This window comes from Zophobas morio, unplaced genomic scaffold, assembly GCF_036711695.1.
Source record: "Zophobas morio isolate AGI-343-1 ecotype UQ-CSIRO unplaced genomic scaffold, CSIRO_AGI_Zmor_V1 ptg000022l, whole genome shotgun sequence".
Classification (NCBI taxonomy): domain Eukaryota; kingdom Metazoa; phylum Arthropoda; class Insecta; order Coleoptera; family Tenebrionidae; genus Zophobas; species Zophobas morio.
In genome coordinates, this window is record NW_026972127.1 from 6,157,770 (window position 1) to 6,172,316 (window position 14,547).

At 32.9% G+C, this 14,547-nt stretch overlaps 1 protein-coding gene across 1 annotated transcript in view; it reads right to left on the bottom strand.

Moving 5' to 3' along the window:
* LOC135133459 (pleckstrin homology domain-containing family G member 5-like) overlaps positions 1–14,547 on the bottom strand; it is a 224,982-nt gene that overhangs the window by 201,819 nt on the left and 8,616 nt on the right. The window contains exon 2 of the mRNA XM_064061859.1: positions 7,174–7,301. Within this exon, the coding sequence (XP_063917929.1) occupies positions 7,174–7,301 (128 nt within the window). The remainder of the gene's footprint in view (positions 1–7,173; positions 7,302–14,547) is intronic.

The window sequence follows — 14,547 nt, forward strand, 5'->3', positions numbered from 1 at the left end:
ATTTCATGATTTTCAGGTCAATAATGCTAATGCAAAGTTTATATCGCAACCCACTCTGAATCAGAAAAAAAATGATGGCACAGTAGCATAAGTGGTCTGTAAAATCATAGAATTTTACTTCCCCAGCGAAATCTAAAAAAGTAATGTAACAAAGTCCATCCGGAGAATGACTACTTACATGTTTTCTCGACGTTTCATAATCCTTAAAGTGGGAAAAAAATAGGTTCAAGTTTCCGTCCGCCTATCATCTGCATCAATTTGTATTGGGCAGATCTCAAAATTTTTAGTAGTAAATGCTACTTCAATTTTATAAAATAATATACTCCAGTATTTGTGGTTTATCAATCCGTCTTAAGTTTGACTATACCAAAAATCCAAATTATATAACAACTACTACGTACCCCTTGACATTTTCGAAACTCAACTAAATACATTCTATTGTAGATTTCGAACTCGAAAACTCAAATCCGGCCTCGGTTTTTTGATACCTGAAACCGTTTTTCCAGAATCGACATTGAAATATCAAAATTTTTGAAATTTTCAAAAATTCGCATTTCGCAGCGATTTTTTCGAAAATGTTCCTTCGTGACCATCAACATGCTATATTTTTGGAATCTGCGTGTCGAGATTTACGTCCCTGAATTTTTTCATAATTTTTAAACAACTTTTTTAAAATTGAAATTTTTTAACGGCCCCCCCCTTCTTCAAATTTCGCAAACATTATGACATTTTCGAAACTCAACTAAATACATTTTCTTGTAGATTTCGAACTCGAAAACTCAAATCCGGCCTCGGTTTTTTGATATCTGAAATCGTTTTTCCAGAATCGACCGTTGAAATGTCGAAATTTTTGAAATTTTCAAAAATTCGTATTTCGCAGCGATTTTTTCGAAAATGTTGCTTCGTGACCATCAACATGCTATATTTTTGGAATCTGCGTGTAGAGATCTACGTTCCTGAATTTTTTCATAATTTTTAAACAACTTTTTTAAAATTGAAATTTTTTAATGGTCCCCCCTTCCTCAAACTTCGAAAAAATTATGACATTTTCGAAACTCAACTAAACACATTTTCTTATACATTTCGAGTTGTAGAACTCACTTCCGGGCTCGTTTCTTTGATAACTGCAACCGTTTTTCCAGAATCGACCGTTGAAATATCGAAATTTTTAGAAATTTTCAAAAATTCGCATTTCATACCGATTCTAGCGAATATTTTGCTCCGTGACCATAAACTTTCTATTTGTTTGGAATCAGCGAATCGGGATCTACATCCATTAATTTTTTCAGAATTTTTAGACAACTTTTTTTTTAGTGAAATTTTTCCAATGGTCCCCCGTTCTTCAAATTTCGGCCAAATTTTGACATTTTCGAAACTTAACTAAAGACATTTTCTCGTAGATTTCGAACTCGAAAACTCAAATCCGGCCTAGGTTTTTTGATACATGCAACCGTTTTTTCAGAATCAATCGTTAAAGTATCGAAATTCTTGAAATTTTCAAAAATTCGCATTTCTCAGCGATTTTTTCGAAAATGTTGCTTCGTGACAGCCAACATGCTATATTTTTGGAATCTGCGTGTCGAGAAGTACGTCCCTGAAATTTTTCATAATTTTTAAACAACTTTTTTAAAATTGAAATTTTTTAATGCAAAAATTATGACATTTTCGAAACTCAACTAAATACATTTTCTTGTAGATTTCGAACTCGAAAACTCAAATCCAGCCTCGGTTTTTTGATACCTGAAACCGTTTTTCCCGAATCGACAGTTGAAATATCGAAATTTTTGAAATTTTCAAAAATTCGCATTTCACAGCGATTTTTTCGAAAATGTTGCTTAGTGACAATCAACATGCTATATTTTTGGAATCCGCATGTCGAGATCTACGTCCCTGAATTTTTTCATAATTTTTAAACAACTTTTTTAAAATTGAAATTTTTTAATGGTCCCCCCTTCTTCAAATTTCGCAAAAATTTTGACATTTTCGAAACTCAACTAAATACATTTTCTTGTAGATTTCGAGCTCTAGAACTCAAATCCGGCCTCGGTTTTTTGATACCTGCAACCGTTTTTCCAGAATCGACCGTTGAAATATCGAAATTTTTGAAATTTTAAAAAATTCGAATTTCGCAGCGATTTTTTCGAAAATGTTGCTTCGTGACCATCAACATGCTATATTTTTGGAATCTGCGTGTAGAGATCTACATCCCTGAATTTTTTCATAATTTTTAAACAACTTTTTTAAAATTGAAATTTTTTAATGGTCCCCCCTTCTTCAAATTTCGCAAAAATTTTGACATTTTCGAAACTCAACGAAATACATTTTCTTGTAGATTTCGAACTCGAAAACCCAAATCCGGCCTCAGTTTTTCAATACCTGAAACCGTTTTTCCAGAATCGACCGTTGAAATATCGAAATTTTTGCAATTTCCAAAAATTCGCATTTCGCAGCGATTTTTTCGAAAATGTTGCTTCGTGACCATCAACATGCTATACTTTTGGAATTAGCGTGTCGAGATCTACGTCCCTGAATTTTTTCATAATTTTTAGACAACGTTTTTGAAATTGAAATTTTTTAATGGTCCCGAGCGAAATCTAAAAAAGTAGTGTAACAGAGTCCATCCGGAGAATGGCTACTTACATGTTTTCTCAACGTTTCATAACCCTTAAAGTAGGAAAAAAATAGGTCCAAGTTTCCGTCCGCCTATCAACTGCATCAATTTATATTGGGCAAATCTCAAAATTCTTAGTAGTAAATGCTACTTCAATTTTATAAAATAACATACCCCAGTATTTGTGGTTTATGAATCCGCCTTAAGTTTTACTATAGCAAAAATCCAAATTATATAACAACGTAGTAGTAACGGTCGAATGGTTTAGCGTCGGAAGCGCCAGAGCACCATGATTAGTCTTGCTATATTTTTTAACTATAGGAGTTTTCAATGAATAAAATTCCGCAAAATCGAATTTTATCATTTTTCGAATAAACACGTAGAAATTAGTTTGATTTGATCCTCAAAACAGAGGATCAAAACTATTAAGTATTAAGTAAAATTTTGAGATGACATAATCAATTTTTTGGGGTTCATAAACAGATTCATTTTGATTCAAAAATTACCATGCTTACAATAACTTCAAAACGTCTGCAAGATTTCGAATTCAGTTTTGCAATTCTTGATTTAAACAATAAAATAATTTAACTCAGTCATTAATTTTTGTTAAGACACCCTGTATAAGCAAATCTAAAAAATCTTAATGCAGTGATAAATCACAAGTATAGACTCAACATACTTTCAACATTAATAATTAAGATAGGATTTGTTCAGCAAAATTTTGAAGTGACGTCATCAATTTTTTAGGGGGGGGATGGGCAAATACATTTTGATCAAAAATTTACCATGCTTATGATAACTTTAAAACATCTCCAAGATTTCAAAGCATGGGATTTTGTAGTTCCTGATTAAATCAATAAAATAAATTTACGCATCTATTAATTTTTTTGAGTCACCCTGTATAAGCCAATCCAAAAAGTGTGAATAGAATGATAAATCACAAGTCCAGAATCATATTTTCTACATTTGAGATAGGATTTATTCGGCAAAATTTTGAGCTCACGTCATCAGTTTTTTGGAGGGAATAAGTAAGTTTGATTAAAAATTTATCATGCCTATCATAACTTTTTGAAACATCTGCAAGATTTTAAAGCATTCGGTTTTGCAGATTCAAGATTAAATTGTAAAATGTTTTATAACTTTGATTTTTTTTTCGAAAAATCTGGACTTTTCGGGTAAAAACTCAACACGAAGTCATAAACTAAATGTGTAGGACCATGTTATTTTACACAATTTAAAACCCATTTATTATGTACAACTTTGAAGTGACGGCATCACATTATTTGTGGGGATGATTAGACAAATTGTAGTTAGCGTTTTATCATCTACATGATATTCCTAATATAAATACAAAAATTGACAACATTGGGCTCAGTACTTTCGGAAATTATTTGTTTAATCAAAATCCGTGACGGCAGACAGACAGACAGACGGAAAACGAAGAACTATTTCTTTTCTAGGGGTCATGAAAGGTGGAGAAAACGTAAAAGTATAGAATCGGCCGACAGACACGATTACAATACTTTCTTCGTTTACGCTTGGGAAGTAACATAGGTAATCTGTCAAATCATGGAATTTTCAATTTCCAAAAGTGGTCTAAAAAAGTATTAAGCTAGTAGCTGCCAAAATAAAACTGATTTTGGCAAATGAGATTCTCTTTAAGAAAAGAGAGGGTGGGTGGGGCTAGTAGCTGCTAAGATAAAATTGATTTTGGCAGATAGCATAGCTTCCAAAAAAGGAAAGGGTGGGTGGGCGGGGATGATGCCTGCTGTTATAAGACTGATTTTGGCAAATGAGATATCCTGTAAGAAAAGAGAGGGCGGGTAGGTGGGGCTAGTACCTGCTAGAATATACTAGAACAATAATATTAATAATATTAATAATATATATTTACTAGAATTTTTTGAGGATTTTTGTAAAAATATTATTCTTGACAGCTCCTCAAACCATTTGGGAAAACTGGAAAACATGTTGGCAAATGAGAAGAAAATAGAGAGGAGTGAGTGCTGCTAGTACCTGTTAAGACAGATTTTAGCAATGACGTATCCTCTAAAAAATGTAATTAAATTATTATTAGAAAAGACACTAGAGGCCCCAAAGCACTTTTAAATTCTTTCCACACAATATTAGCCCCGCCCATCCGCCTTCTCTTATCTTCGAGGGTATTTCATTTGCCAAAATCACTCTTATTATATATAGCAGGTACTAGCCCCGCCCACCCACCCTTTCTTTTTATGGAAGCTATGTCATCTGCCAAAATCAGTTTTATCTTAGCAGCTACTAGTCCCGCCCACCCACCCTCTCTTTTCTTAGACGGTATGTCATTTCCCAAAATTAGTTTTGTCTTGTAGGTATTAGCCCCGCCCATCCGCCTTCTCTTTTGCCGAAATCAGTCTTATCTTAGCAGCAACTTTTCAAAAAAGTTGCCCAAAAATCCCCAAAGAATTCTAATATATTGACCTCGTCCTGGAGAATGGCTACTTGCATGTGCTCTTGATATTTCACGACCGCTAAAGTATGAAAAAATAGATCCCGGTTTCCGTTCGCCCATCATTTCCATCAATTTATATTGTACAGATAATCTCCGATTGTTGTCAAATTTTACACGAATGTTAGGAATATAATGTAGATAGTAGAATGCTGACCAAAATTTATCTAATCCACCACACCAACAATTTGGTGACATCATCGCAAAATTTTTCGTAATAAATGTTACTTCAATTTTAACATACTCCAGTATTTGTGATTTATGCATCTGCCCTAAATTTTTACTTTACCTAAAATGCAAATTATATAACTAACAACGTAGTAGTAACGGTTTAATGGCTTAGTGGTGAGAGCGCCAGACCAATTACGGTAAGAACGCGGAGGTCGCGTGCTCGATCCCTCAAGGAACACTATTTTTTTTTTCCTTACACTGTGATTAGTCTTACTGTATTTTTTAGCTTACAGGAGTTATCAGTAAATAAATAAAATTTCACAAAAACGAATTTTATCGTTTTTCGGATAAGTTGAATTTGTTGGACTCTATTTCAGGGACTACGAGGGGCCAAGGGACAACAACCGACCACCATAAAGCGCGCTCATTGACTGTCATCACTACCATAGCCCAGGGTAGCAGGGACAACCGCTATTTAAGGGCTGCACTGCCGCGATTACGTCGAGTGACGTAGTTCCTTCTATGGCGAGCGAATCACACAGGAAGTCGCAATCCCCGCCACCCGAGACGCGAAGATTAGAGAGCTTACGAAATCAGGACAATTACGTTCATCAATCTTTGAACCATTCTTTGAAGTGTACCTATCAATAAACTTCTTGTATAGATTTTACCTTAGGCATTTAGATTTTCACAAAGAAAATCCAAATTGTGTAAATAATAACATTTCGTCCTTCGACCTTTTTTTTTTCTTACACTATGATTGGTTTATCCATATTTTTTTAACTTCTAGGAGTTATCATAATATAAATAAAATTTCGTAAAATTAAATTTTATAATTTTTCGAAAAGTTGGACTTCAGGGGCGAAAGAATTTCTGCCTAAATAACCTTAGGCCAATCTTTTTGTTAATATTGTAAGATAATATCACACCTTAGTTTTTGTCCTTCAATATTTTTAATAAAAATTAATTTCAAATACTATTGCCATTGTACATCTTTATATTAGATGGTCAGTGGTGCACGAATGAGCACCACTTCAAAATTTCAAAGTTATTTGTCAAAGAAACTAAATTTTAAGGAGAAATTGTGACTATTTCAGATATAAAAATGTCGCTGACAGTACCTTCATGCCCGTTTATAAAAAATCTACTTTCTCTAGGTAATACTAGAAATAAAAATTAATACTGTTCCTATTTAGCGCAAAAAACACAAAAATGTAGTCGATCCTCGATTCTCGAATTTTTAAACATATCGTTTTTATTATCATAATTTCATTTTTGTACCTTATTTTACGCCATACATTTGTACTCTTTACTAATTCGAAATTCCGCAACGACAATCCTCTCAAGAAAGTCTTCGCAGGTTTCTGAATTTTGAATGGTCCATTCATTGGGAAAATCACAGCTAATGTATCGATATTTTTTAAAGTTCAGTTTGGAATTAGGGTGTTAATAGATATGTACACCATGTTAATAATAAAATTAAACTTGAGTTCGTAGGCGCTCATGGAATAATCTATGTACAAACACTACTAAAGTCATAATTATTCTTTTTCTTCTTTTAATTAATTATACACCTTTTGAACCGTGTTTTTGAAAAAAAAAAAACAGAATTACCAGTCAACTTTCAAGAATATGAAAAAGAGTTAAGATACTATACTAAAAAATACGAAATAGAGAAGACAACAATTTTGTGGAGCACTATTACATACATAAACGAGAAATCTCCGTCAAATTTCAGTTAAAATGGCACGAAAATTGACATTAACTAAAGTTTACCACTATGACATTTTACATTCCCGCAAGATTTTCCACCCATCAAGTATCCTCCGAAAACCGCTACGTCTACCGCCATCTACCGTCCAATGGACACACGCCGCCTCTCAAACTACAGTTTCTTACTCACCTCTTGTATAAATAAGCGCGTCCAACCTCTGAATGGACAGCGAATGCAGTCCACTTTCCATGTCCTCCGAGTGGCTGAAGAACGTGCCAGAACCGACACTCCACAGTTCTCGCTCCCTCATTTCCGTGCTGCGAACAAGACGACAAAAATTCATTCGAATGGCGAGCACAGAGAACGAAAGTTTCACTTTCAAATCGCTTAATTACTCCACGCTTGCAAAATAATAACGCACGTGCTATTATGCACTTTATCACGTGTTACGATCTGGTTTTGTTCTGCATTGACAATCAGAGACACGGCGTAGTTTCACTTCCGGCAGTGCGAGACGACTCGATTGTCAATTGTTCCGGCGCATCCACCATTTTTGGCGTGCATTTTGTGCGCTTATCGTGAGAGATGGAGTAATTATGCCGAATTGAGTTATTTAAAATTAGAGCGGTATAACCGCTGCTGGAGTTTGTCGGTTTAATGTGTCAAGAACATCGTTTGGGGTAATTAAACGCAACCACCTGTTGACAGGTGAAAATGTTCTGACATAACGAGATGCAATGAGTTTGTCATTAACATATATTATGGGTCGTAGTCGACAAACTCGAGCTACAATTTGGTGGACTTTAATTTCGGGTATTATGTACGTGAGCAGTCAGACAGATTTTTGGTGTTATTTCGTTTCTAGTTCGAAGCGAAACAAATCAAATCTCGACTAATTCATATTAGAACTGCATCAAAGTCAATTCTAATTACTGTTTAAAACTGTGTAATTATGTTAGTTGCATCGTTAATTTCATAGTCGTAAATTAGCAAACGTGATAACCTAAATTGGTTGTGTGATACCGCTGCACAGAACAAGGAAATGTTCCGTAAACAGAGAACAAACAATTCAGCGATGAACCGAGAACAAATTGCACCTGCAAGGACGCAAAAAACCTGTCTCCGAAGAACATTATATGAAAGTATCATCACTAGGGAAAGATATATCAGATTGCTTTTGTCTAGTCTTAATTAATTCGCAACTTCCTGTCGTAGAAGCGGAACTGAACGTAGTTTTTCTTTTTTTAATTAATTATCAGTGTGACAACAATCATCAGCCGCTCTCTTTGTCAATATAAATAACTTTTAATGGCTGTGACAAAATATAATATTACTAAATCTGCAATCCGAATGTAGTACAAAATCGTGGCTAATTTTGCTCGTTCCAATTTAAAACAATGTAATTTTTTTTTATATGCACGCAACTATATTTTTGACAATGTTTTACTTAATTATCTTAGTGGTATTTACTTCGCTTTCGAAGTATGCGAATGAACCAATTACCACAAATTCAGAATTATTTTTGTTCTCAGATGTCAGAAAAAAAACATATAGGGTGTCCCAAAGACCTGATAGCAAAAAATTACATAATGTATTTTCCGTCTCCGTTTGCGTGTCTGCAGAAATAAATAGTACGTAATTTTAGATAAACTTTAAAATCGTGTAGTAAATCGCTAACCAAAATTTAGTGCATTGTGTATTTTAATAATACGTAATCAACTTACGGTAAAAAATAATAAAATTTGTTAAATTAATTTTTATAATTTGTCTTAGAACTTTTATATCTCAAAAAAATTACTAAATAAGAAATGTTTTTACAAAACAGTTTTTTTTGTACAATTATTTACATTTTTCACATATACAGGATGTTACAATTACAAATGCAGTAAATATTCCTAAAAATATAACAGGCACATAAAAAACCATATATATGTAAATATTAAATAAGAGCATCTTTTATACTTTCAGAGGGTAAACTCGGTATGACCGTTTCCGTCTGTCTGTCTGTCTGTTTGTCTGTCTGCCCTCTCTCCGGATTTTTATTAGACAGATAATCTCCAAAACTACTGAACCAGTTGTTGAATTTTATGTGTATTACAAATATCGTGTAGATGATCAAAATTTGGCTAATCATCCCTACCAACAATTTGTTGACGTCATCTCCAAAATTTATATGTAATTTATGAACCCCTGTTGAATTTTTATACTAGACATTTTTGAAGAAAAAAATCAAAATTACAATTTAATTTCAAATTTAACTTTGAAACTGCTCTGAAAATTTGAAGACATTTTAGATTATCGGAAGCATGGTAAATCCTTAATCATTTTTTTTGGTCTATGCCCCTCCAAAACAATAATGACATGACTTTACAGTTTTGCCGATTTAATTTATATTTACCAAATAATTCTCATCTGAATGACTCGGGTTTAAGGATTAGATTATTTATCGAACGCTTTAAATGAAATTTCTAAACTGAAATCAGTAGAAAGTAAAACGGTGCGTTTCACCCCACATTTTTTTTTCATCTATTTAAGCTTTTTCTGCCTGTTTTTTCATCTATTTTAAGGTACTTTATCATATTTTTAAGCAAAGTAGCCAATTTTGACGCTATAAAATAAAAAAGGCAATTATTTCTTAAAAAGTTGTGGATTTTTAAAGATTTTGACTATAATTACTTTGAGATTTTTATAAAGAAATAAAAAAAAATTCAACATAAAAATTGTCCTGTTAAAAATGATAAAGCACCTTATAATAAATTAAAAAACAAAATGTGGGTTGAAACGTACCATTTTACTTACTACTAATTTCTCCTTTTTTTTTAGTGTTACATATCTATTTAATTTTATAGGATTCCCTACTCCTACATGTGTGATTCATGAATCCGTGTTAAGTTTTCACGCTAGACATCCAGATTTTTGGGGAAAAAATGGCCCAAAGTTATTTCGGCAGAACTTCCTTCGCTCCTGAAATATAATGAAACAAATCCAGTTTTTTCGAAGAATTAACATAACAAAATTTTGAGATGACGTCATCAACATTTTTGCAAAGATACGTATTTCACTTTGGATAGGTGCAGTGTAATGTTAATGATAACAGTATTATATTCCGAAATTTTCGGAAAAACGGAGTGAGCCGTTCCTGGTTTATTCAATAAAATAAATTGACTCTTTCATTAATTTTTTTTTTAGTCACCCTGTATAAGAAATTTAAAAATTTTTAATGCAATGATAAATCACAAGTATAGACTCATCATAATTTGTACATTTTGGATAGGGTTTAATCGGCATAAGTTTGAGATGACGTCATCAATTTTTTGGGAGGGGATAAACGAATAAATTTTGCTTAGCGATTTACCATGATTCGATATCCTTAAAATATTTACAAGATTGTTTCAAAGTTTGTTACAAAATATTGTTATTCAGTTTTGAATTTTTTCCAAAAATTCTGGATATCTGTGGTGAAAATTCGACACGGATTCACAAACCACAAGTGCAGGAGTATCTTATTTTATAATATTTCAAAAAAAAAATTAATTATAAATTTTGGAGATGACGTCAGTCCATTACTATTTAACGATCTACATGGTATTCCTAATATACATACAAAATTTGACAACAATCGGTCCAGTAGTTTCGGAGATTACTTGTCTAATAAAAATGGATACAGTCACCAGACAGGCGGACGGAAACGGGAAGTAAAAATCAAAATTGTATAAGTTTTTTAAGATTATCATAAGCATGGTAAATGTTTAATCAAACTTTTTTCTTTTATGGCCTCCTAAAAAATGATGACGTCATTTTTATTAATTTTTTAGAACAAATGTTTCTCAAATTTTATAGAACTATATAATTAAGAATACGTGTTGAGTTTTTACCCTACACTCTTTTATTATTGAAAAAAGTCTCGATGTCCCTGAGAATCTTGCATTTTTTTTTTTTTTTAATTGAAACATCAAAGATTACCCCGATTCTTTAAATTCTAACAAAAGTAAAACACTTGCAACCCCTGAGATTTGTCAGTTCTTTCAAACATAAAACAAGGGTCTCCGAGATTCTTAATTTTTTTTAAATTGAGATTCTTCCAAATTCATTCAAAAATAAAACACTTGAGGCCTCTAGGATTCTTTCAAATTTTTTCATAAATATTTAAAACACCAGAGACTTTCGAGATTCTTAAAGTCTTAGAAAAATAAAACACCAGGAGTCCCGAGATTCTTGGGAATTTTTTCAATAGTAAGAGTTGATGTGCCTGAGAATCTTACATTTAGTTTCTAATTGAAATATCAAAAATTCCAGGAAATTCTTTAAATTCTAACAAAAATAAAACACTTGGAATCCCTGAAATTCTTCAGTTCTTTCAAATATAAACCAACAAGGGGCTCGGAGAGTTTTAGATTAAAAAAACACTAGGAGATCTGAGGTTCCTGAAGCTTCCAAATTCTTTCAAAAATAAAACACTTGAGGCCCCCGGGATTCTTTCAAATTTTTTCAAAAATTTTTAAAACACCAGAGGCTTTCGAGATTCGTAAATTCTTAGAAAAATAAAACACCAGAAGTTCCGAGATTCTTGGATTTTTTTTCAAAAATAAATGAGTTGATGTCCCTGAGAATCTTACACTTTTTTTTTATTGAAACATCAAAGATTCTTTAAATTCTAACAAAAATAAAACTCTTGGAACCCCTGAAATTCTTTAATTCTTTCGAACATAAAACAACAAGGAGCTCAGAGGTTCTTAAATAAAAAAAAAATAATAAGACACCAGGAGACCCGAAGTTCTTTAAGACGTTTTCAAAAATAAAACACTTGGGTTCCCCGACATGTTTATAATATTTTAAAATTGAACCATTGAAGATCCCCAGAGATTCTTCCAAATTCTTTAAGAAAAACAACTGGAACACCCGAGTTTCTTTCAAATTCTTTAAAAAATAAAACATCAGGGGTCCCAGAGAATCTTAAATTCTTTAAAAAGAAAATATCAAAGTTCCCCCGAGATTTTTAATTTCTTTCATAAATAAAACACTTAGGTCTCCTGAGATTCTCCAATTTTTTTCAAAGATAAAACAACAAGTAGTTCCGGAATTCTTAAACTCTTTAAAAATTAATACGATTTTTTGAAAGGACAAGAAAATAGTATAATATTTTGAAATATATATCAAGTGATATGAATTTTTGATTCTTTTAATCTCGAAATCCTAAAAAAAATCTATTTGTTTATAAACAATAATAATTAATAAATTAAAGAAACGGATGTATCACATAAGGAGGTGTACACATCAAAAATTGGAAAAGCGAATGTACTGAAATATTGCAAACGTTTTAAGGTTATAGAAAAGATGATAAATCATTAATCAAAACTTGTTCGTTCTTTAAATTTTATAAAAAACATATTCCTGTAGGTGTGATTTATAAATCCGTATTGAGTTTTCACCCTTAGCATTCAAATTTTTGTAACAAGTAACTTTGAAATTGCAAAAACCGACACAAAATCAACCAAATTTCATTTTCTTTTAGTCGCTGATGTTTGTGCTAGTAGTCGAAGTATAAACCAAGAATCTAACTTTATAATTTTTTAAAGAAGCGGAATTTATCGGACCATACTTCAAAGGCGAGGGAAGTTCTGTCAAAATAACCTTCCACATTTTTTTTACTACCTTTGTTTTTCTTGGCAGCACTTTGTAAATTTCGCGGTGGACCCCACCAATAACGTGATGACGTCACTTCAAAATTGTATCTACATAGTACATGGGTTTTAAATTGCATAAAATAACATACTCCTACACGTGCAGTTTATCTTTAGATTTTACCTGAAACGTTCAGATTTTTGAGAAAAAAATCAAAACTATAAAACATTTTACAATTTAATTTTGAATCTGCAAAACCGAATGTTTTGAAAACTTTCAGATGTTTTAAAGTTGTGATAAGCATGATAAATTTTTAGTCAAAATATATTAGCTTATCCCCTCCACAAAACTGATGACGTCAAGTCAAAATTTTGCCCAATAAATCATACTAAAATGCCAAAATATGATAAGTTTTTACTTTTGATTTATCATTGCAGTCATATTTTTTAGATTTACTTAAACAGGTGGCTCAAAAAAATTAATGAATGAGTCAATTACCTTCAGATCCTCCGTATGAATACTGTAAATAACGAATTAAAAACGCTAACGCAAAAACCAAGTTTTAATGATCTCTTTTCCCCAGCATCCATTCACGAAAAACAAAGTAATGACATTTCCTGTAATTAACGCAATATTATGCATTCGGATGAAAGTCGGCGTCTTATAACATTTTTTAACAGGAAGTGATCGAACACGTCCCATCGTAACTCAAAATAAAACATTTCAAGGAGTCGAGTATTATAAAACATGAATGTACGAAACAAATCAATTTTGATTATTATTTTTATGAATTTTTTATGTTAGTGATTTCTAATTTAACTAATTGGCAATAAAATGCGTCCTTTGTTGGTAACCTTTCATGTTAAATAATCTCGATTATTGTGTTATCAAGAATTAGGTAATTATGTAGATGCACTAAATGATCGACCGACCGTTGTATCTTTCAGGAAATCATTAAATGATCGGAGTGACCCCAGTAGTGGTCAGAGTTCAAGTTTCGACTTTTGCAATGGAAGGTGAAAAATGTAAATTTGGCTCTTCTGCTGATATTGCTTAAACTGGAAAGTTTGGGAGTTTAATGTGCCACTTTGCCCCTTTTGACGTAACTGCCCTGCATGAGAAAATAATCGAAGAAAAATTACCAACTTCAAAAATTGTACCATTAAAACTTAGGACCGATGTTTTTGGCAATTTTAGCATCGATAATCAAACTTCTTTATGCAGTTAAGACAAGAACAACTGCCCCACAACCAAAACCAGAGTACATTTAGATAAAACACCTGCAAACCATGAAAAAACACCTCATAACGTAGGCGTAGACGCCCGCAAACACCCATATCTTCCACAAAAAAATAAAAAATCACCCACATCTATCCACATCCTAAGTATTACATCCTAAATATGAAGGAACTCGCAATAACGCTCCTAATCCAAACACGCCGCCAAATCTCTTCTAAATTCCTTCCATCCCAAGCCGAAAAATTGCATATTGACCCCGTTTCGCGCTCTTAATACTCTTACGGATCTCATCTTCATTCACACAAAAGTGTGGACCAGGAATCCGCCGTTCCAGTAATCCGTGCAAACGCGTCTAAATCAAGAAATTAGCTGCCTCGTTAGCGTCACCATAATCAGGCGTTTCCTCGTGCTCGATCATTTACGTCGCTGACCGTTACTTCAAAAAGAAAAGAGTGAATCAGTCTGCATCGGCGACGAAAAATCACCCAAATACGTAACGGGTTGTGTTGTGGGTAATGCAGCGGTCCTCTGATCAGCTGCTTCTTGTAAGGAGGTCACCAGCCACGGCTGAGGCCGATGGATGCCCCGGGCGTACCACATGAAACATTGCTCTTCACCTTTGAGATATGCTAAATTGAATTGTTAGGTGGGCATGGTGCGAGGAAAAATGGTGTTTCTCAAGGAAATAGAGCGAAGTGGCAT